The following is a 21681-nucleotide window of genomic DNA, read 5'->3' on the forward strand; positions in this document are numbered from 1 at the left end:
ACAGGGCCAGCCTAGCTCCTTCCCTTATTCAGTCCTCACCTCCCTAATTGTACCAACAGACAGTCCCCTCCCTGACCCTCCTCACTCCCCAGAAGGCAGCATGCCCCCCACAACTATGCCCACCCTGCACTTGGTACCCGCCTGGACCACAGTGTGTATTTCTGTGCGTTAGTCCTGTTTATACCTCTCTCTCCCCATCAGACGGCAAGTTTCTCAAGGGCAGAGACTGTTTCTTATACATCTTTCCCTCTGCAGTATTTGGCATATAAAAGAGACTCAGTAAATAAGGGCAGCCAGACATCAGCTGTGGGAGAATGGGAAAAACACTCAGAGTCAGACAGACCTGGTTCCAACTCCAGAACTGCCACATCCCAGTGCGTGGCGAGGAGCAGGCACTGTTTCTAGAGCATAGTGGGAGTTACAGGACCTGGGTTCTGGTTTGAATTTTGCTGCAGTCCTAAAGCAAGTTACTCAACCAGGGCCCTCATCTGTAAGAAGGGGGAGATAGCTACTTCGCCGAGTTGTCAAGTACTTTAAATACAAAATAATCCACGCAAAAGTACTTGACACAGAGTAGGTCCTCATAGAGGCATTTGCTCTGCTGTCTAGACAAACTCACGCCTCCCCCTTTATACTTGGGGGTGACAGCATCCAGTGCCCGGGTCTAACTGAGCCCAGAACGACTCTAGAAACGGCCGTTGGCAGTAAGATCCAGCCCAGCGGCCTCCCATCTGGAGAAGGCAGGGGCAGGAAGCCTAAAAACTCAGCTCTCCACACCAGCTACACAGGTCCAAGGTGCCTGTTTCCTCTCCCAGAAGAAAGAATCCAGGTCTTTCTATAAAGACGAATCACCCTGCCCCTCCTAAGAGCTACAGCAAGGATTGAGACAGCAAAACGTGCTCTCCCGAATCAGTATGTTCTGTAATGTTTATAATTAGAAAAGTCGCTCAGAGCAGGATAGAACCTTAGATAGGATAGAACCAAGCAGGATAGCACAGACTTGGCAGGACGGAAGAGAGGGACGGGGGCGCTCTGAGTCCTAGGGAGGACCAGAAGGGTTGCAAGGAGGGGCTGTAGGCCCAGGCTGGAGGGAAACCCTGTATCACTTCAGTAGAAACCCCAGTGCTTGAGTGTAATTTGGAAAAGTCTTCTCTGCCCAGCGCCTGTGGAGTTGGGGACCACTAGGCAGGCGTCCCCAGGTCTGTGAGTACATCTTCATGAAGTTCTCTGGGTGGCTGTCCCCTTAAGCACGTGTGGGAACCCAGGGTCTCCCAGGCGGTGGGTGTTCCCCGTCCCTCACTGGATCTTCTGCAGGTCCTCGGGCCCAAAGGAGGCAGGCAGCAGCTCCTGGACTGTCCTGACAACGTACGTGCCATCCGGCTTGGTCATGTAGACAGCCCAGTCAGTGCCAAACTGGAAGAGACAAAGCCAGTGTGAGGGAAGCAGTGTGGCCAAGGGGTGAGGGCTGAGGGCTGACCTGGGTTTGAATCTGGCTCTACCTCTTACTGTCTAACATGCGTCTCTGTACCTCGGTGTTCTCACCTGTAAAATGGGAATGACAATAAACATACCTGGTGCATAGAGGGAGGAGCCCATGAAAGATGGCACATTAAGCAGTTAGCACAGTGCTTGCACGTTGCTAATGGGCGATCAATGCTCCATTCTCTGATTAAGGACTCATCCAGGGCTTTACAAGAACAATATCTAACCCCTGGGGCCAGATCCCCTCCTGCTGTGAAAAAGAACAACTAACATCTGCTTCCCTTAGAGCCTCTCCATAAGTCCTGACAGCCAGGAGAGGTGGCATGCCTGCCTCATCACACACCCGACATGGAACATGCAGGATTTCGCCATCTACCCTTTGAGGGAGGGGGATAGTATCCCCATTTTACTGATGAGGAAACTGAGGTTTTGCAGGGTAACGTCAGGAAAGCAGAGTTTTAGCCCAAATCTCTGTCCCCATCTTTCTCTTACATGCTGGCCGTGTGATGTGGGGCAAATGATTAAACTCTTTGGGTCTCTGTGTGTGTCTTGATCTGTGAAGTGGTTTTAGAGACAAAAGACTTATTAGGCAGGAAGATAGGTGTCCTAGGTGGAGAGTTAAATCAGCTGTGGTGTAATGGAGAGAGTCCTGGAGTTGGAGTCAACAGCCCGAGGCTCTGCCTGGCCAGTGCTGTGTCCTGGAGGTGCCTGCAAGCGGTGTCTGGCGCGTAGTAAATATTCCATCAATGGAAGCCATTCCTACTGATGACCTGTGCTTCCTAGTGACCGCTCAGCTTTGCTGTCTGCTGTTCACGCTTCAGTCTGAATCACCAACTTATTACCAGGCACAATCCATCTCTGGCTTTTTATTTTATTTTACTTTATTATTATCTTTTTAAAGTTTAATTTTATTTCTTTTTTATACAGCAGGTTCTTATTAGTTATCCATTTTATACATATTAGTGTATACATGTCAGTCCCAATCTCCCAATTCATCCCCCCCACCCCAACCACCCCCACCACTTTCCCCCCTTGGTGTCCATAACTTTGTTCTCTACATCTGTGTCTCTATTTCTGCCCTGCAAACCGGTTCATCTGTACCATATTTCTAGGTTCCACATACATGCGTTAATATACGATATTTGTTTTTCTCCTTCTGACTTACTTCACTCTATGACAGTCTCTAGATCCATCCGTGTCTCTACAAATGACCCAATTTCTTTCCTTTTTCTGGCTTTTTAAAATTAATGTTTTAAGGAAGGAAATGTTTCTGCTTGGCGGGCTCTGCCTGAGGGTATGGGTGTGAGTTGAGTGGAGGTGAGTTTAAGCACCACCAGGCCCCTGGCCCCCAAGCTTCATCTCTTATTATTTGCATCTTGGTTTCAGTTTTGCCTCTCCCTCCTTCAGCTTTTCCATTCCCCTTCTCTCGTCTGCCAGCATCTAATCTGTTTGGAGAAAACAGCAATGAGCAATTAGACTGAGGCGGGGCCTTGGGAGTCAGGGAGTTGGCATTCTGGTGTGCTTTCCTTATGTGGCCTTGGACATGCCATGGTGCTGGGCAGCCGTTTGTGCCCCTCTAACGGGAGATGAAGTGCCTATTGTGAATTCAGTGCCTTCGTGGTGGCATTTTTCATCTGGATTTGGGACATGAGTTCTGCTAATTGTGCCTGATTTGCAGTCCTGGCAAGAAGCAGAAGGAGGATGGAGATATTTGCATGTTCAAGAGATGCTTTGAAACCCCCAAGGCACAAAAGCAAAACTGAAGGAAGCCCCACTTCCCTCCATTTCAGACAGTTCCCAGAGCAGAAGCCCCCATGGAACAAGCAGGTCCTATGCTGCAAAGCATCATTATATCTCCACTGGGGCCGAAAATAATTTGTTCCATTTATAGGACCGTAAAGGCAGGGAGGCTTCCGCGGGAGCGTGGGCTTTGCAGTCAGCCTGAACTGCGGTGAATGCCAGCTCGCCACTGACCAGCTGCACGTCCTTCAGCAGGTCATTTCACTTCTCAGAAATGGGGATAATGACCCACACGTCTCTCCAGGTGGGCGGGATGGAGATTAAATGAGATGCTGTATTTACAGGGGCCAATGACGTCACATCAGAGCCCAAGGGCGTGGGGATTCTTTAAACTGGTGGCTTTAGCCTCTGGGGACTCTGGAGGACACAGGCCCCTTTGCGAGTCCACCAAAGCCACGGACATCCCCCCTCCCCCAATGTACGTTTACGCATCAAAAACTTCACTGAGCCCAGATTCAGAAGCCACGGCCAGATCCACCCCTTTGTTTTTAGGATTGAAGAAACTGAAGTCTTCCACCAAGAAGATCTTTGTAAAAAGTACATCAGATCCTTTAAGTTCCCTCTTAAAAACAACCAGTGAATTCCCTTTATTCTTTTCTTCCCCCAACTTTTGTTTCAATGTCATAAAATCATTTTAACCATTTTTAAGTGTATGATTCAGTTCTCTTTATTCTTGGAATAAAACATACCCTCCATTCCTGGCCTACTGCGTGATTGGCCCCTGCCCACCCCTCTGACTTCACCTCCAGCACCACGCACCCCAACCCCTGCCCCCGTGTTCTAGCCTCTTTGTCCTTCATACGACTCATCCAACTCACCAAGTATATGGGCGTTAAACTTGCTGCTTCCTCTGCCTGGAAATCTCTAGGCCTTGGTCTGCCTCATCTTTTCTCATTATTTATATCTCTGCTCAAATGCCGTCTTCCAAGAGAGGCCCTTCCTGGCCATCTAAAGCAGGGGGTTGGCAAACTTTTTTCCATAAAGGGCCAGGTAGTCAACAGTTTAGGCCTTGCGTGCCATAAGGTCCATGTTGTAACTCCTCATCTCTCCTGTGGTAGGACCAAAGCAGCCAGAGACAACGTGTGAGTGAGTGGGCGTGCCTGCGTGCCAATAAAACTTTATTTACAATAACAAGCAGCAGTCTGGATTTGCCCCTGGGCTGTAGTTTGCCGCTCTGACACTGACCTAGACTCAGCTGCCCCTTCTGTCACTCTCGACTCCTTTTTTCTGCATTCTTTTCTCTGTAGCCCTCATCCCTCTCAGAAACTCTACTGTTGATTTATTCTGCTCCTTGTTTGTCTGTCTCCTGCACTAGACTATAAAGTCTGTGAGTGCCGGGCCTGGCCTGTCTTTTCACTGCTGTCTCCCCAGAGCAAGGTCAATGACCAGCACAGAGCAGACACTCAGTAAGTATTTGTTGAATGAAAGAATAATTTCCAGTGATTCACGCAAGTTTGGGAAGGCCTTAGGAATCAGCCAACTCAGCAAACAGGACAGTTGCTGTGTCTCCTCGCTGGCAGCTTGGCTCAGCTCCCAAGGCCTGGGGAAGAGCAGGGAGGCATCCGTTCCAGAAAGAAAGGGAAGCTGCTTACCTCTCTCATGACCTGCCGGCAGGCCCCACATGGGGAGATAAAATCATCTTGCAAGTCACTGCGGAAGCAGAGAATCAAACACGGATCAGTCTCTTCGGAGGCCAGAGGACAATTGCTAAAATTCAGGCCCCAAGTCCTGCCCTCCTCCAGATTAAGTCAAATCCCACAAGGCAGTTCCTGGCTCACAGGTGTGCTGCGTCCTAGAGGCTGAGAAGAAGCGCACAGAGCTTTCCGCACTTGCGAGAGGCAAGGCCACGGGCAGGACCATTACTTTCATCAGTGAGTTCAGTAAACATTTAGTGAGCACTTACTCTCACCAACGCCACAGGGACACAAAGGTTAAGGAGAATTTGTCTCTGGCCTTCAGGAGACTGCTCAGCCCAGTGGGTGACATAGAAAACTAGATGAGTTATCATTTCAAACAAAATGCAGTAAGAATGCATGGTAACTAGGAGACCCTCCCTGACTAGGGAGGGAGAGAGAATATTTTATGGTGGAGGTGGCATCTGGCCCGGTCCTTGGAGGAAGTGTAGAGTCCATACGTCACCATTAGTGAGCACCTGCTCTGCCCCAAGCTCTTTACCAGGCACTCGATAGACATTATTTCATTTAATTCTCAGTATAACCTGAGTGTCAGAATGACCATTTTACCTTCAAGAACATATATTCAGTGAGATGAAGTAACAGAGTGCTATTCTGAAGCTCTGGGGGTTTCTGTGTTGCAGGCAAGGGATGTAGTATGTGCAAAGGCCCTGAGACATATGTGAGTCAATGAGAAAACTGGGTTCCCTGTATCGGAGAAAGTCAGAGAAGAGAAGCCTACAGCCAAGGGGTTGTCTCTGAGAGTGAAGGCAACTGAAGGCAGTCCTCCAGCCCTGAGCAGGACAAAGGATGGTGTTTAAAGAAAGAGTAAACTGTAAGAGCCTCCAAGCCTGATGAAGCACCAGAGGTTAAGCCAGTGGCCACCATCACCCTTGCTCTTCTGAGACCCACAGCTCTGTGATACCTCTGGACGACTACAGGACTTAAAATTTGGTTCTCGATCAGCTCTTCCTTTTGCTAACTACATGTGACTTTGACCAAGTCATTTTAACCCATGCAAGGGTCATTTCTTTGCCTATAAAATGTGGGGAATAATGCCATCCACTTTGTAGGAATGCTTAGAAGATAAAATGAGATCAGGTGTGCAAAGGCCTTGGTAAACTTTAGAATGCTATACACACATTGTTATCGCCTCTGCTAATCACTGGCACTCTTCCTTCACATATATAAGCTCTGTCATAATTTTAGTACCTTGTCATATACAGTTTTATTACATACTGTGTGCTTTATGTACTATTGTATAATTAATTTGCCTTATTGTGTATTAACAATAATTATCATATTGTTTAATAGGTGCCTAGAATGTGCCAGGCATCCTCCGAAGTCCTTTATAGTCATTATCACATGTTAATCGATGGACATTTATTTATTGAGCACCTACTATGTGCCAGGCACTGTCAGTGCTGGGGATACAGCAGTGAACAAACCAGGCAAAATTCACTGTTCTCAGGAGCTTTTGACTAGTGAGATGAGCCAGATAACCAACCAACCAATCAACCAACCAGTCAACCATGTATCAAGCGGAGACAGAGACAGATGCTATGCATTGAATAAAGCAGCTGAGGGGAGAGAGAGTGGAGGGGTGCTATTTTATTTAATCCCCATGACAACTCCCTTTTACATGTGGAGGTCCAGTCAAAGGAAGCTTCTGCTCATGGAAAGGTGGGTCCTCTCTGAACACACTCTCAGCTTCAGAGTGATCCCATGGGAACGTGAGAGGGTGGGGACCCCTGCCCAGGATGCACCCTGAGCCAGATGAACCCATCTGGTTTCCAGGTGACCGATGTTGCAGCCAGAGCCTCTCATAAGCTCTTTGGAGGCTGGACTCTTGTTATTTTTTATTTCATTGCACACATGTTGGCTCAGAGTTTGCTCTATGATAGGCAAGCATGGGAGGGAGCAACAAAGACCAATCAGAGAATCCCTGACTTCAAGGACCTTGCCGTCTGGAAGGGAGATAAAATCTGTGTGCCAATGTCATAACTACAGGCAGACTGTGGTTAGGGTTACGGGAGAGGTGTTCTAAGTGAAATTCAGCCTCCCTTCCATGGCCTAGAAGGCCCTGTATGATCTGGCCCCTACCAAGCTCACCATTTCCTTTCCCAATCTTGTGACATGCATGGCTAACTGCCCAAGGGACAGCCCCTTGAAGAGGGTGACCTGCGTTGGGGTTTTCAAGGTGGGGTATGAACATGCATTCGACTGGAATGTTGGATTTGGTCTCAGGTTCAACCACCAAAAGTCACAAGATGGTACATCCTGGCAGCAGAGCTCTGAGAACTGGGAGACAGCCCAATAATAATGGCTTACACTTACACTGCACTTCTCTGGGCCAGGCACTGTGCTAAGGGCCGTATGTATATTAACTCATTTAACCCCTTATAACCTTATAAGACAGGAGCTATGTAGGTACTCTTACCATCTACATGTTAAAGGTCATGAAAGGTGAAGTGACCTGCCCAAGGTCACAGAGCTGGTAACCAGGATTTGAACCCAGGATCTGTCTACTCTGCCTTTGGTAGTTCTGCAGCTTGCAGAAGTAATAATGATAATGTTAAAACAATAGTTTTAATTTATTGCACACCCCGAGTCCTCCCGACAGCCCAATGGGTAGGCATCACTCTCCTCCACTTTACAGAAGAGCTGGCCTCAGATTGTTGAAGCAATGTGCCCAAGGTCAGTAGTGGAGAAGGATTTGAAACCAGGTCTCATTAACCCGGGAGCCTGGCCTCCTAAGCATTACTCAACATTCCAGCCAAGAGAAAGAATGAAAAGCTTGGGAGAAGCATCCCAGAAGGTCCTGGGTGCACGGGAACCTTTTCTCCTCCCTTTCCCTTTCTCCCTCTCCGCTGCCCTTTGCCTCTTCCACCTTGTGCCGGGTGTTGACAGTTTCCTGTGGTTTGTGCTGACCTTAGTCACACACTGAGGCCAGCTTATCAGACTTGACAGGCTGGAAACCTATCGACTTTGATGATGACAGCTAGGGACCCAGTGGGGCAAGCTTATCTCTCTGTCTGCAAAATCCCATCTGAGCTGTGCACTTTCCACTTTACAGATCTCGAGGGGGCTCTCTGAGACGATTCACACTCATCATCGTTAACAAGGGAGCTGGCGCCTCCCATTCACCCTCTAAACCCACACTCTCAATTTAACAAATCATTAGTGCGGTAATGACTGCTTTTCTGGCTCGGGAACGCTGGCGCAGGCAGAGTACCTGGAGAGGAGCTGTTGGGTGCTGGAAAAATGCGTTTTTTGTGTAAACAAGGACATTTGCTAATCATCACTAACGAAACTCAGTCATGCTTTTTAAGAGTAGATAATGACCAAGAGAAAAAGCCTTTCATCTGGAACATTCTAAACAGAGCAGGGCCACCTTGCCATTATCCTTTTGTTGACTTTGGCCTCCTTTTCCCCAGAATATCATTATTTTCTTGGATCAGGTTTGAAACTGAGTTACCCCCACCCTCTTTTTATAAAGTGTAATTCACATCCTGATCTCTGTTCGTCCGCACAAAATGTTCCCAGGGCGGCCTCATTTATTCCTCCCAAAGCCGGAGGGAAGCCAGGATAGACCTTGGTCACAGGGAGAGCTCTCGGAAGCTGGGGCCCTTCTCCAGAAGTGCATCCTTGACTTCCGTTACTCAGGGAAGAAAACCTTCAATAATGTGGACCACCTTGGGGGCCAGACTGAGGCCAAATTTAGGATCTTATAAAAGAAATGGGGGGACTTCCCTGGTGTCACAATGGTTAAGACTCCACTCTCTCAATGCAGGGGGCCTGGGTTTGATCCCTGGTCAGGGAACTAGATCCCACACACATGTCACAACTAAGAGTTCGCACGCTGCAACTAAGGGGCCCGCCTGCCACAACTAAGACCTGGCTCAACCAAATAAAAACACATAAATAAATAAATATTAAAAAAAACAAAAAAGAAATGGGGTCTGGTTTCTGTCACACAGACGCCATAGGCCTTGCTCTCAGCCCCTACATTTCCGCCAGAAAGGTCCTGCATCTCCACCACAATGAAGAGATCATTCACACCTAGTCCATGACCCATGCACCCGGACGTCCCTAAAGACCAACACTTGGTCAGCCTTGCAGTCTCTTTCCGGGTGGATTCAAAACTTCCCAGGTTATTTTCCTTGCACCGTTATCTTGCTACGAGAACTCTCTCTCATAGACAATGCAACAGTACACAGAGAAGCAATTCGTCATTAAATCAGACGCATAATGGGGTCCAAATTAATAAAAGAGCCCATTCACATGTTTTGAATCCTGAAGCCACTGAGTCTGGGTCCAGGGCCAGTAAGAACTCAACAAATTCCCCTTGAGGGCACACACGTGGGAGCTTGGATAATTATGCCTGGGGCCTGGAGAGAGAGCTAATAAGTGCTCTGGCTCAGCCAGAACCTGGGCTGGAATCTCATCGGTTCAGACCATAGCCTGGGTTTGCCTGGGTGTCACCCCACCAGCTTGTCCTTTTATCCTGGTTCTTGCACCTAGAGGTGATTGATGCCAAGTGAAGGAGCTGGCACAGTGAAGGACGGATCTCAGTATCAGCTCAAGGAGAGCAGGGAAGAAGGTTTCCTTTCCTGGCACAGCATGGCACAGTGGAACGAGCCCTGGAGTCAGATTCTAGATATGTATCTGTCTCGGCTTCGCCACTAATTCCTAGGAAGGTGGCTTATCATCTCTGGGTCTCAGTTTCTTCAACTGTAAAATGGGTATAGTGGCCAGGCAAGTCTATACCAGGTGATTTTTAGGTCCCTCTAGCTTTGCTTCTATGCTGCCTTTCTATTGTATCTTACAGGGATGCTGTTGTGTTTTGCGCTGTTATCAGAACAAGAGCGCACCTGCCTTTGTCTTAGAGTTGTCTTGCTTGTTTACCTGCTCTTCAGGCTCACCAAGGGCAGAGTCCATTTCTTATTTATCTTCTACCCTCAGCACTCAGCCCAGCCCCACAGTGCCCCACACCATAGGAAGCGCAGCATAAACGCATGTTAGACGAATGAATGAATGGATGAATAACTGGTGTGTGGTGGGTGTTGGCTGAATAGATGAATGAATATTGCTGTGAGCAGCCTTTCCCACTCACCTGGAGATAGCGATTGCCCTGAACTCTTTGTACCCTTCTGAGATGGCCTTCTGGATGGCGGTTCGTTCAGCACAGACGCCCAGTGGGTAGCAGGCATTTTCTATGTTGCACCCTGAGAAGAGAGGAGAGACCAGTGCTATTTGCAGCAGAGCCACTTCCTGTTGCATGTGTAGAGTAAGAGGCTTACCCCATTCCAGTGCTGGGAGGGACCCGCTACTAGGAACAAGGTGCGGGCAAGGAGAGGGCAACTTGACCAGAAGCGTTGGGAGACTCCGTGACCCACTGGTGCAGTGGTTTTTCCCAAGAACCTCCCACTCTCATCACTTATCTGATGCCTGCATTTCGAAGCACAGCCTGGAAGCAGCAACAGCATCACAGGGCAGATTAACTCAGCCTCATCTCCCCATCAAAGGTCAGGTCAGGGCCAAGGGAGATGCCAAGGCTTAAGAAGATGAGCAGAGCCCCCCACCCTGGGTCTCAGAGACAGAAGCCACAGGGTGGGGTGCGGTGGTGATCCTGATTCAAAGATTGCACCTGAGTAAAAAAAATTTTTTTTTTAAATAATTTTTGGCCATGCAGCGTGGCACGGCATGTGGGATCGTGATTCCCCGACCAGGGATTGAACTTGTGGCCCCTGCAGTGGAAGCGTGGAGTCTTAACCACTGGCCCGACCACCAGGGAAGTCTCCAAAATTTTTGGTGTGGATACCAGCTGTCAGAGTTCAACCAGGGTTCTCTGTGAGTTGTATTGCAAAACAAAACTGTCAAAACCAACAAACTAACGAACAAAAGCTCTCAAGCTTTGCAAAAGATGTTTGTGATTGCACAAAGGGATTCCACCCCAGGGGTGTTCTCTGGAGTGTTCCTGGGGGCAATGGGCAAGGGCTGCTCCCAGGTGACAAAGCACTGGCATAGCCAGATTGGCTGACTAACAGACTCCGCATTTTCAGGGAGGTGAGGCCATGAACCAATGGCCACAGGAGCTGGGCTTTCCCCTGACCATCAGGCTGTCATATTCAGTATGTCACTCTTCATAGCTTGCCTTCTCCCTGAGGCAGGATATTCATTGTTCCCCAGTATTCATTTTCTCCTTCTTCCTTTAAGAAATACAAGTGATTCCCATTCCCATATGGCTGATCACATGGCCACGCAGAGACTATATTTCCCAGCCTCCTTTGCAGCAGAGTACGGCCATGTGACTAAGTTTTGGCTAATGGGATGTGACCCAAAGTGAGGTAGGAAACTTCTGGATCACACCTTTTGTAAAGAGACTGCTTGCCCTTTACTTCCTTTCTTTTCCCCTCCATAGGCTGGGTTGGGGCGGGACGGCTTTGACCAGTGCTTTATATTCACAGGGATGGAGAAGCAACAGCACAGAAGGAACCTGGGACCCTGGCCAACTCCTGGAACAGAGCTGAGTTGCCTACTTGCCCTGGACCAGCTGCCTACTCTGAATCATCATGTGAGAGAAAAAGAGAATTCTGTCAGGTATGAGTCATTGTATTTGGGGATATTTATTTTTATTTATTTATTTATGGCCGTGTTGGCTCTTCGTTTCTGTGCGAGGGCTTTCTCTAGCTGCGGCAAGCGGGGGCCACTCATCGCGATGCGCGGGCCTCTCACTATCGCGGCCTCACTTGTTGTGGAGCACAGGCTCCAGACGCACAGGCTCAGTAGTTGTGGCTCACGGGGCTAGTTGCTCCGCAGCATGTGGGATCTTCCCAGACCAGGGCTCGAACCCGTGTCCCCTGCATTGGCAGGCAGATTCTCAACCACTGCGCCACCGGGGAAGCCCTTGGGATATTTTTGTTACAGTAATTTAACCTGTATCTAACCAAAACAGAAATGTGTGCTAAAAATAAGATGTAGCTTTGAGCAAAAAAAAAAAAAAAAAATCAAAAATATGTGGTCTTGACTTAGCAGTTGGGCAATAATGTGAAAGAAAATACAGATGTGGCAAGATGGAAAGCTGATGGTCCTCGCTACTCTGCGGCAGATTATTTGGTAAAACCCCACCCTGCAATAACCTGGAAGGCAAACCATGGTACACACTCTTAGGACTTTCCTACCTAGCAATGTGAATCAGCCCTGTGGCAAAGATCTGATTCAGGCTGTCATTTCCACCCAGTCATTGTTTCAGGTGCCTCAAGGTAGCCACCATTAAAATGAGGCAGCCGGGCTGGGCTGGGCAGGGAAGCCAGTTAGTAAAAAAGGGAGTTGGCGGGCTTAAGAACTATTGCACAGAAAGGATTCTTCGGGTGTGCTACTCCTGTATGAAAGTGGAAGCAAACAGACCAGAAGGTTTCTAAGTTTTTGATAGATTTGGAAAGCCAGAGAAACCAAAAGTCTGGCCTACAAAAGCCTGGGATTGTTCCATTTCTAAAGAAATCTGGGGCCCCCAAGACTCCACCATCAGCAGTAAGTTGAGAGAGCTGTGTGCCCCCAAGGAGAGCATTCTCTCTGACACCCACTTCAGAGGTAAGGCTGAGGAGGATAATGGTGGAGGAAGAAGCTCCCGGAGGGCAAAGCCAGGGGCCCCAGTGGGCAGTGGACAAGGGGGTCACCCCCAGGGCAGAAAGGGGAGGCAAGGTGTACCCCGGGGCAGGGAGTTTTCACACTTCTTGCCCAGCAGGTCTGATAACTGCACGGACTGGTGGCCAACAGGTGTTCTGTCTTCCTAATGGGAGATTTGATGACTGTTAGCCTTTCCTGCTCCACATTGCGTATGGCCAGAGTGGGTGTGAAGTGGGGGGCAGATGATTATTTTTTAGTTTTCAGGCCACTGGATTAGCAAGGCCACACCCGACCTGAGAAGGTGGGCTGTGCACCACCAAGGGATCCTGCTTTTAGAGCGGGATGCAGTGACTGGGTGGACTTTGGGTTGTCACCCTCAGAAAATTTATAAGTGGGTCCTATGTGTGGGAAGAACGATGTACGGATACTTACAGGCCACAGGGGGTCTTGTGGCAAAGACTAGTCGTTCCCAGTGTCCACACTCTCAATAGAATCCGTTGGAGTTTAGTTGGGCACATGCCTACCCAGCTGGAGACCATGTTTCCCAGCCCCCCTAGAAGCTTGGGGTAGTCCTATAGGGTTAGCCAATGGGATGTGAGTGGAAGCGTTGTGTGAAACCTGACGCACACTGGGCCAATCAGAGTTGAGCACCTGACCCACACTAGGCCAATCAGAGTTCTCCTGTGTGAGGGACCATCAGTCCCTCTCTAACACCAGGAGCTGGGCCTGGGCCCAGCTAGTTTCCCTTCTTTATGGAGAACACCAATAGGAGGCAATGAAATGGACGCTCAGATGAGAGATGGTGGGAAGAGTCCGGCCTCCTGATGCCAGCTGCCCTTGAAGCCCAGAAACACTCCAGCTCTGCCACCATTTAGTTATAGGAACCAGTGCACCCTCCTTTTGCCTAAAATAGTTTAAAAAATAGTATTCCAATCATTTGCAACCCTGCAGAAATCAGTTAATACAGTTGGGATACAGGACAGGGAGCCATCAGGGAGCTGCAACCATGGAAGGAGTGGTTGATATTCAACGACTGCCTACTTTGGCAAAGCATTTGTTCATATTCACATGTGAGTTACTGTAGCCTGGATAAGTGGCCCCTAAATGCTCAGGCTCTCTGCTAGGTCAGTGAAAGTTAAATGAATAAATGAATGAGTCTTTCTTGCTCCCTGCCTAGTCTCCCCAGACAGGTTCCTGATGCCTGCTGGAAATGGCTTCCTTTAAACATACCCTTGCCTGCTCAGACCTGCCTGCCCCTCCCACCTTTGCCAACCTGTGACCTTGCTGCATTTGACTTCTGCCTCTCCCAGAAGCAGAAGAGCTGCTCCCCGCTCCACTTCCCGTCTAGCAACCCTCCCACTCCTGCCTCATCCCCGCCTCAGGGACACTTTTCCCATTAGACGTGATTCACATAAATCTTGGGTTTTGCTGATGTGATGTTAAAGCAAATGGCCGGACTGCAAAGGGCCCGGCCTCTCAGGATGATTGCCTGTGTCTGCTTTGGAAGTTCACAATGACCTCATGTAGAGAACTCTTCCTTCACTGTGTGTAAAAACTTCAACGGGCCACTTAAGGAGAGGGAGAGTTTGTTCTAGAAGGGAGTGCCCTCACATACCCTACTGTTCAAATAGACGTTTGTAGAAAGATCCGGTAGGTTTTGTTCTGCCCTGGGACCCTTTGCCCTCCTGGCTCTGAGGATTTGGGAGAGGGACTGCACCTCCTTGAGGCTCAGCGTGCTCATCTGTAAAATGAGATGACAGCACCTGCCTCGCAGGCCTCTAGTGAGAATGAGTTGAGATCGCGTGTGTAAAGCAATGAGCACAAAGCCTGGCACAGAGTACGTGTCCAGCAGCTCCAGCTGCTGGTTTTTTGTTTTGTTTTGTTTTTTGTTTTTTGCGGTGCGCGGGCCGCTCACCGTTGCGGCCTCTCCCGCCGCGGAGCACAGGCTCCGGACGCGCAGGCTCCAGACGCGCATGCTCAGCGGCCATGGCTCACAGGCCCAGCCGCTCCGCGGCATGTGGGATCCTCCCGGACCGGGGCACGAACCCGTGTCCCCTGCATCGGCAGGCGGACTCTCAACCACTGCGCCACCAGGGAAGCCCTGGAGCTGCTGTTCTTAATTGCATGAAAGTCAAGGCTTTGGTGGTGGAAGGCCTGTATGACTGAGCTTCTGTTCCTTCCAGACAAGGTGTCACAGTGGCCCTGTCTCTGTCCTTCAGGCAACTTTGAAATTCTTTCCATGACTACAAGGCCCTCGTAATCTGGTGCCAACCTGCCTACCTCCTGGACCTCAACTCCTTTTGCTATCCAGCTGTTCCCCAAGTATATACCTGCCACAGGGCCTTTGCACCGGCTGTTCTAACTGCCTGGAACTCTCCTCCCCCTATAAGCACATGGCTCACTCTACCCAGGTCTCTGCTCAAACGTCATCTCCTCGGAGAAGCCTTCCCTGATCACTCTATCTAAAATTGTTTCCTCCCCCCTCACCTCCCACCCTCTTAATCCATTTATCCTGTTTTAACACTTCACACTTTCCTGAAATGAATGTCTTTAATATCTAATTCCCCCACTATCCCCCAAGTAAAAATCCCTGAGGGCAGGGACTTTGTCTACATTGTACATTGCTGTATGCCCAGGGCCTGGAACAGCCAGTGTGCCCAGGGCCTAAAACAGTGAGGCCAGCGAGGCTCTCAGTTACTTATTATCGAAAGAGTGGAATTTCCCCCTTTAGTGCTAAATCTCTGAGATGCAAATGAATAACTGTATGTGGGGCCTCTAGCAAGTTCAAGTGTAATTTCCAAGTCTCGCTTCTAAAAAAACAGAAAAAAAAGAAGAGGAGGAAGGGAGGAAGGAAACCCACAAACTGTTGATCCTGAAAGGCCAGACAATTTTGTTTTGCTTCCCTAAAGCCCAGGGCACAAAACGTCATCTATACAGGCAAACCAACTCCATTCCCTGTGTTCCCTTCACTGACTCTGAAACACACAGGAGAGACGGGCTGGGACGGCACCAAGTTAGAGATCCATAATTATAAGATTGGACCAGAAATAATACTATGATGACAGTGCTGTATTACTCATTGCTTTGTTTTCATCTTTTCTTTTATTGCTCTCCTTTTATCTGCCAGGCACTCGTGGAACACTTCATCTGCATTCTGTTGTTAACCTTTTTAACAACTCTGTAAGGCAGATCCTATTCTAACCCCATTTTACAGAGCGTAAATCTGAGGTGGGGGGTCAGGGAGTCAACTCACATCCTGGCATGACAGATACAAAGAAGTGTCTTTCTCTGTGGCATTTCAGTGAGGCCATGTTCTGAGGAGGTTTGTTGCTTAAGGCAGGGCTGGAGTCGGATGTCATCAAGACATCAGCCAGGGAAGAAATTCACAAGGAGGTGACTGGGACCCAGTCCCCCAGAGAAGAGAGCACTGCCGGAGAGCACGTCCCCCTCTCTGCGTCCGCTCTGCCTCCGAGGGATCTTAAGATTCGAGCGGGGGTTCATCACACTCAAGCAAGTGGGCCTCGGCACCTTCTGGAGGGCTTCTTAAAGATTTCTCAGCTCCACCCCTGGAGCTCCTGCTTTAGTGGTTCTGGGTTGGAGCCCGTTAACTAGCACTTCTGACAAGTTCCCAGGAGGTGCTGAGGCTGTGGGTCTGGGACCACACGTGGGAATCACTGGACTAGAGAACTGTCACGTTCGCGTGCTTGAAGAAATACTCCACTCTCTCCATGTTCCTGCCTCTGCTGCAAGTGCAACGCACAGTTTCACGAATGGATCCTATTCCAACTCAGCTATAGAGACGAGGGATTTTAGTGAAGCTCATCTTTGTAATAAGCTGCTTTCGAGTGACAGTGCAGAGGACCAGTGGACGAAGCTGGGGTGGGGGGCACAGCGGGAGCGAGGCGTGGAGGGTGGGCAGGGCTGTAAGGAGAGGAAGCTGGTTAGGGAAGCCTGCTTTGACTCACCTAGAAGTGCTATGGGTGGGGCTGGGAGCCTGCATTGGGTCAAACGCTGTGGAACGGGGCCATATAGAGCTCCAAAAGGTGGTCCTGGGGGAGAAAGGGAGCCCAGGGAGGGAATCAGGGGCTGGTCAGGGGAAGACAGATGAAGGATTAGGTTTAAAGGTTGAGCCAAGAAGAGCTGAATTCAGCAATTAACCAGCATGTCCTTAAACGTTTTTTTTTGTTTGTTTTTTAACATGGTTTTTTCCTCACAAATTAATTACACGTGATCCAGAAAAGTGCTCCCCCTGCCTCCCCGCCAAATGTCAATGAAACATTGGAGTGCTGCAATCCCTCTGCGGAAAGGGAGAGACAGACCACCACCCCAAGAGCATGAGCTGAAGGAGAGAAACTCCCCCATCCCTTGGGTGATGCCCGCAGGGTGGTCCTCCATTGAGTCTCCTCCATGCCCTCCCACCCGGCAATCCACCATCGCTGGCTGGGAGCCCCGGGCTGACTTCGTTCCCCCAGCCCCCTTGTGTCCCATCTTAACTCTTCTCTCTGTGTCCTCACTGCCCCTTCCCCCAGCATCTCTTTCTTCTCTGGTGAGCTCCTCCTCTCTCTTTCGCTCTCCCCACAGCAGTGACAGAAGGTAATTGTTGTAGTTATTAACTACCATCCTGGTGGCCCAGCTGCAAGGGGCACAAGGCCCTGGCCGGGGTCAGGGGTAATGGAAGAAATAAGATCATCATTATGAGATTGTGACAGCAAAGCTCTCAGACTTGCTTTTGAATTGGACAGAACACCAGCTGCCTCTGAGGGTGCAAACTCCACGGAGGCTGGTCTTTTGTTCAGCTGGAGACAGTTACAGAACTGGGCAGACTTGGCCCGCTACGAGTTGTAAACTCAGTGTCTAAGTTCAGCTGTGCCCTCTCTGCCTCCTAATCGTCTCTAATTCACCCCCTGATGCCCTATCAGGTTTCCTCTGGTTGTTCAAGGTCCCTCCTCTCCAAGCCCTGCCTCACCGCCATCTACCCTCCCTTTCCTTCTCAGTGAGGAGATTCAGGGATTCTGGTAAATGCCCTCCATCTGTCCCCCCTCCTCAGCACAGCTCTCTCTGCCCCCTTCTGTGTATCCACATATCCTCACGCAGCGAGGGGCAGCAGGAAAAGCAAGGAATTTGGAAGCAGATAAATCTGACCCTCAGTTATCTCATTCATGAAATGTGTGTTGGCTCTTGGTTTGGTCTGCTTGGCACCTCCGCAGTCCTTCTTGTGGTAACAGACCCACCCACCCTGCACTGAGAAGGAATATGTGTGTGAATCAGCTGGCCCCATCACGCTACCCCATCACGACAACCGTGATTGGCCCAGGGATGTGCATGTGATTGGAGATGGACCAATCAGAGCCCTTCCCTGGAATTTTTCCATCTCGAGCTAGTGGGGGAGAGTTCTTTCCTCTTTGCTTTTTAAGGCTGTAAGAATGTAAACCAGGGATGCCTGCACTCATGTTCCCTGATGCCTGGAGAAAGCCCACCTTTAGGATAAGAGAAAGAAACCAGCATCCAGAAGGCTAAAGAAGAGCATGGTGGCATTAGAGTTCCTGGATCCAGCTGTCCCTGAGGCAAGATCTACCCTTGCCCATTGTGGTTCTGGTTGGTTTCTGGCATTGGCAACTCAAAGTGCTCTGACTAATGCATGTGACACTCATTGTCTCCTCTCATGTGGTGGCTGTGAGATTACAAAAGATCTTTCATAGAAGTGCTTAGAGAATGCTTAATCCATTGCAGTTATTAATATGGCTGTGGGTCCCTGCCCACCATGTCCCCAGCGCAATCCAGCTCTGTCTCATCCTTTCCCTGGTCTCCGTGGCTGGAAATCCTAGAACCATGTTCCTTTCCTTTATTCTAATACTGCCCACCCTAGACCCAGTCCATTAGTCCTGTATAATCCCTCTCAGATCTTTCCTTCTTCTTCGTCCCGTCTGCCGCTGTCCTAGGCCAAACCACTCATTCACTCATTCAACGAACCTTAACTATAGGCCGGGCAACATGTTGTCAGTGAGTAAGACAGACACTGTCCCCCTGACGCTCTTTCCTCTGTCCCAGTCTTCCTTGAGTACCTGCCAGCCTCATTGTCCTCAAACCCCACTTTCCTGTTACTCTTCTCGGCTCCCTACTTGCTACCTCGTCAAATCTCAGTGTCTCTACCTGGCCTTCAGAAGTGCTCCGCAATCTGCCTGAAAATCATCACCACCCCCCCATGAACAGTAGAAGCAGCCGCCATTCGTGATATTCTTATTTGGGTCCAGAAACTGTGCTATAAGCACTTTAGCTCCTTTAAAGGCATTAGCTCGTTTAAAGCCTCACGACCGGGGGTGAAATTCAACATCTTTAATGACTAATGCAGCCCAGGCACCAACAATCAGGGAGGACCGCCAGGCCAGAAGCACCAGCTTTGTCCACAGCCGTCCTGAAAGGCCGGTATTGTGATCTTCGGTTTACAGATGTGCAAGCTGAGACTCAGGAGGGTGAAGGGTCACACAGCTGAGAAACAGCAATGCCAGGATGCAAACCCAGGAGCCTTTAACTCCTCCAGGGCCTGTACCCCATCCCATAAGAACTCCATAAGTGCCCACCGCATAACCCTTTTCCCGGTGACATCAGGTCCTTCCCTGCCCTTTACATAGGCCACACCTCTGCTCACTTCATCCATTCTCTCCTACAATCATTGGTTGAGGCTCCCACTTTGAGCCATGGCCTGTGCAAGAGGAGGGGACCTCCATGTGGGGCAGGGACTGTCATTTCTGCTCACAGTGGTATCTCCAGCACCTGGTACATCACCTAGTAATTGGTGCTCGGCAAATATTTGTTGAATAAATAAATCAATGCCAGGATGGGGAGGGCCCCTCTCTGTATACCATCGGAGGGGACATGGAAGCGCTGGAAGGAATCAATGGCTGATTGCATGTTCAAGGCCCTGAGACATGGGGTTGGGGTGGATTGCAACGTTGTTTGAGGTGGTGGTTAATGTTTAATGCTCATCTGAGCCCCCGGGCCAGGACTGAATTTCCACATGACACTCAGAGATTCTTTGTTCCCCACAGGAAAGCAAACTTGGGAGTCAGGGGAGCTCTGGGTTCCCATCTCAGCTTGTGATCTTGGGCATTTAACCTCTCTGAGCCTCAGTTTCCTTCTCTGCAAAGGGCCGATATAATAACTGCCTTGAAAGACTGGAAAGGTTAGATGGATAACGTTGAGTCATGGTCCTTTCACATGGTAGCACGCACTTAAGGTGCTGAAAGATGTTTAAGACCCAGGTGACTCGTGAAACCAGAAGGAACCACAAAAGACAAGAGATAAGATGAACATCAAGGGGCCACTATAGAGGGGGAGGTGTGGCTCCCAGCCAGACTCGCAGCTGATCAGTGGTGGAGACAGGGGCTCACACCTGGCCCGGGAATGCTGGGGGTGTGGGTGTGGGTGGGGTTACCAATGAGAGGCACACAAGTGAGCCTCCCGTCTTTTAGCTGCTGCGCAGGCGCAGGCGGAAGGGGGATTCCTGGCAGCAGGGCTGGGGCTTCCCATCTATCACTCTGGGCCAATTCTCATCTGCCCTGGGGGCAGGGCGATGGTGGGAATGGGAGGGGGGAGGGGCACGGCTTCCCGGCCACCTCCACGCCCCGTTCCCCACTGTCCTAAAAGAGGATGTCCCTAAGCTTAGCAAAAACAAGTCTGAATTTCTGTTCAAGTGAGCTTTTCTATAAAAACAACAAACCAAAGAAAAGGAGCTTAGGAACAGATTAGTGCCAACTCAGATTCCTGTCCCTCCCTCCCCAGGCCGGCACTCAGGGCTGGTTACCCAAACTCTGACTGCCTTCTTTCCCTTAAGACCCTCTGTAAGGTCCACACCCCACTAAGGAGTAACCCCTGGATTCCTCGATTTCACCCCCAGCCATCCCCCTGGATGGTAGGTGACAGGAAGAAAGCAGGGCTTGAGGGACCCTAGCACTGGTCACAGCAACCTGTGTGAACTTGAGCAAGTCATGTCACCTCCGGACCTCAGTTTCTTCATTGAAAAAATGGGCATAACACCTGGCTCAGCGCGTGGGCGGTGAGGACTTGCCTGTAGCAGTGGAAGCCTTTGTAGGGTGCCAGACGTAGAGGAGGGCTCAGAAAGTGTTAACCTTCTCCCTCTCAGCTCAGGGACTGCAGATGCTCTGCGTTTATGGCATCCCTTTCCTGCTTCCCCTTCCCACTTCCTTCCCCATCTCTCCTCAGCTTCCCAGTCCTCCAAGAACGGAAAGCCACTGGATTTGAGCCGAATATTCATCCTCACTGTCTGGGACAGAAAGCAGGGCAGGGGTGAGTGGCAGAGTTACAGGAGCGGCCCAGGGAAGAGGGGAGAGAGTGCCCTTCCTTCCGCCCTTCCTTCTTGTCCTCCTCTGGCCTCCCACCCAGGCTGCCACGAAGGGGGACCCCCAAGGCACCGCCCTTACCGGAGAAGATCCTCCCGTCCCCGGTGAGGAGGGCGGCCCCCACGGGGAAGCGACTGTAGGGGCAGTAGGCGGACTTCTTGGCCTCCCGGCAGGAGAGCAGCAGCCGCTGGACGTGCTCGGGCTCCAGGGCGGGGCTGGGACTCTTCTGGGCCATGTCGGTCCCTTGGGGCCCGCGGAGGAGTGGAAGGGGAACTCCCAGCCAGTGTGGGCTGGGCCCCACCGCGACAGCAGCTCCTCCCCCGGGGTGTGTCCCTGCCTAGAGTCTCCCAGGTGCGTGCCTCTGGGGATGCTGGGCGGGGCCAGGTGAGGGAGAGGAGCCCCCCTTGGTTTGGGGACAGAGGGTGTGGTGTGTGTCCCAGTGTGGAAGGATGCCACTGTGTCCACGTGTGCTTCACACTCTCCCTTGGGGACCACTCCCACTGCTGACAGACTGATGGGTGAGAGGGTCAAGGGATGGGTGCTACTGTGATCTCAGCTGGAGGGAACCTCTGAGATCATCTACTCAGGACGCCTCACTTTTCGTTGTTGTTGCTGGCAAAATAGACGTTGGGCTGCTGGTAAAAGAAATGAGTTTGCATCCTGGCTCCACTACTTCCCATATGTACAACTGTTGGCAGGTGACGTGCCTTTCTGAGGCAGTTTCCTCATCAGTACAGTGG

The 21681-nt window shown here is 50.3% G+C and overlaps 1 protein-coding gene across 1 annotated transcript; it reads right to left on the minus strand.

Annotated features, from left to right (window-relative positions):
* Positions 1–907: 907 nt before the first annotated feature.
* Positions 908–21255, minus strand: CDA (cytidine deaminase). The gene is made up of 4 exons (XM_082832447.1): positions 21023–21255; positions 10072–10183; positions 4875–4932; positions 908–1413 (listed from the first exon to the last, which is right to left on the minus strand). The coding sequence occupies exons 1-4, from the start codon at positions 21174–21176 to the stop codon at positions 1297–1299; spliced, it is 441 nt and encodes a 146-aa protein (XP_082688573.1). The 5' UTR covers positions 21177–21255; the 3' UTR covers positions 908–1296.
* Positions 21256–21681: the final 426 nt, after the last annotated feature.

The sequence above is a fragment of the Leucopleurus acutus genome (assembly GCF_964270905.1).
Source record: "Leucopleurus acutus genome assembly, chromosome: 2".
NCBI classification, from domain to species: Eukaryota; Metazoa; Chordata; class Mammalia; order Artiodactyla; family Delphinidae; genus Leucopleurus; species Leucopleurus acutus.

Excerpts from the sequence above, each read along its gene's own strand:
- CDA (XM_082832447.1), bottom strand. The coding sequence starts at position 21,176 with ATGGCCCAGAAGAGTCCCAGCCCCGCCCTGGAGCCCGAGCACGTCCAG. Across the intron at positions 10,184-21,022 it reads GGACGGGAGGATCTTCTCCG|GGTGCAACATAGAAAATGCC; the intron begins GTAAGGGCGGTG and ends CTCTCTTCTCAG. Across the intron at positions 1,414-4,874 it reads GCCGGCAGGTCATGAGAGAG|TTTGGCACTGACTGGGCTGT; the intron begins GTAAGCAGCTTC and ends TGTCTCTTCCAG.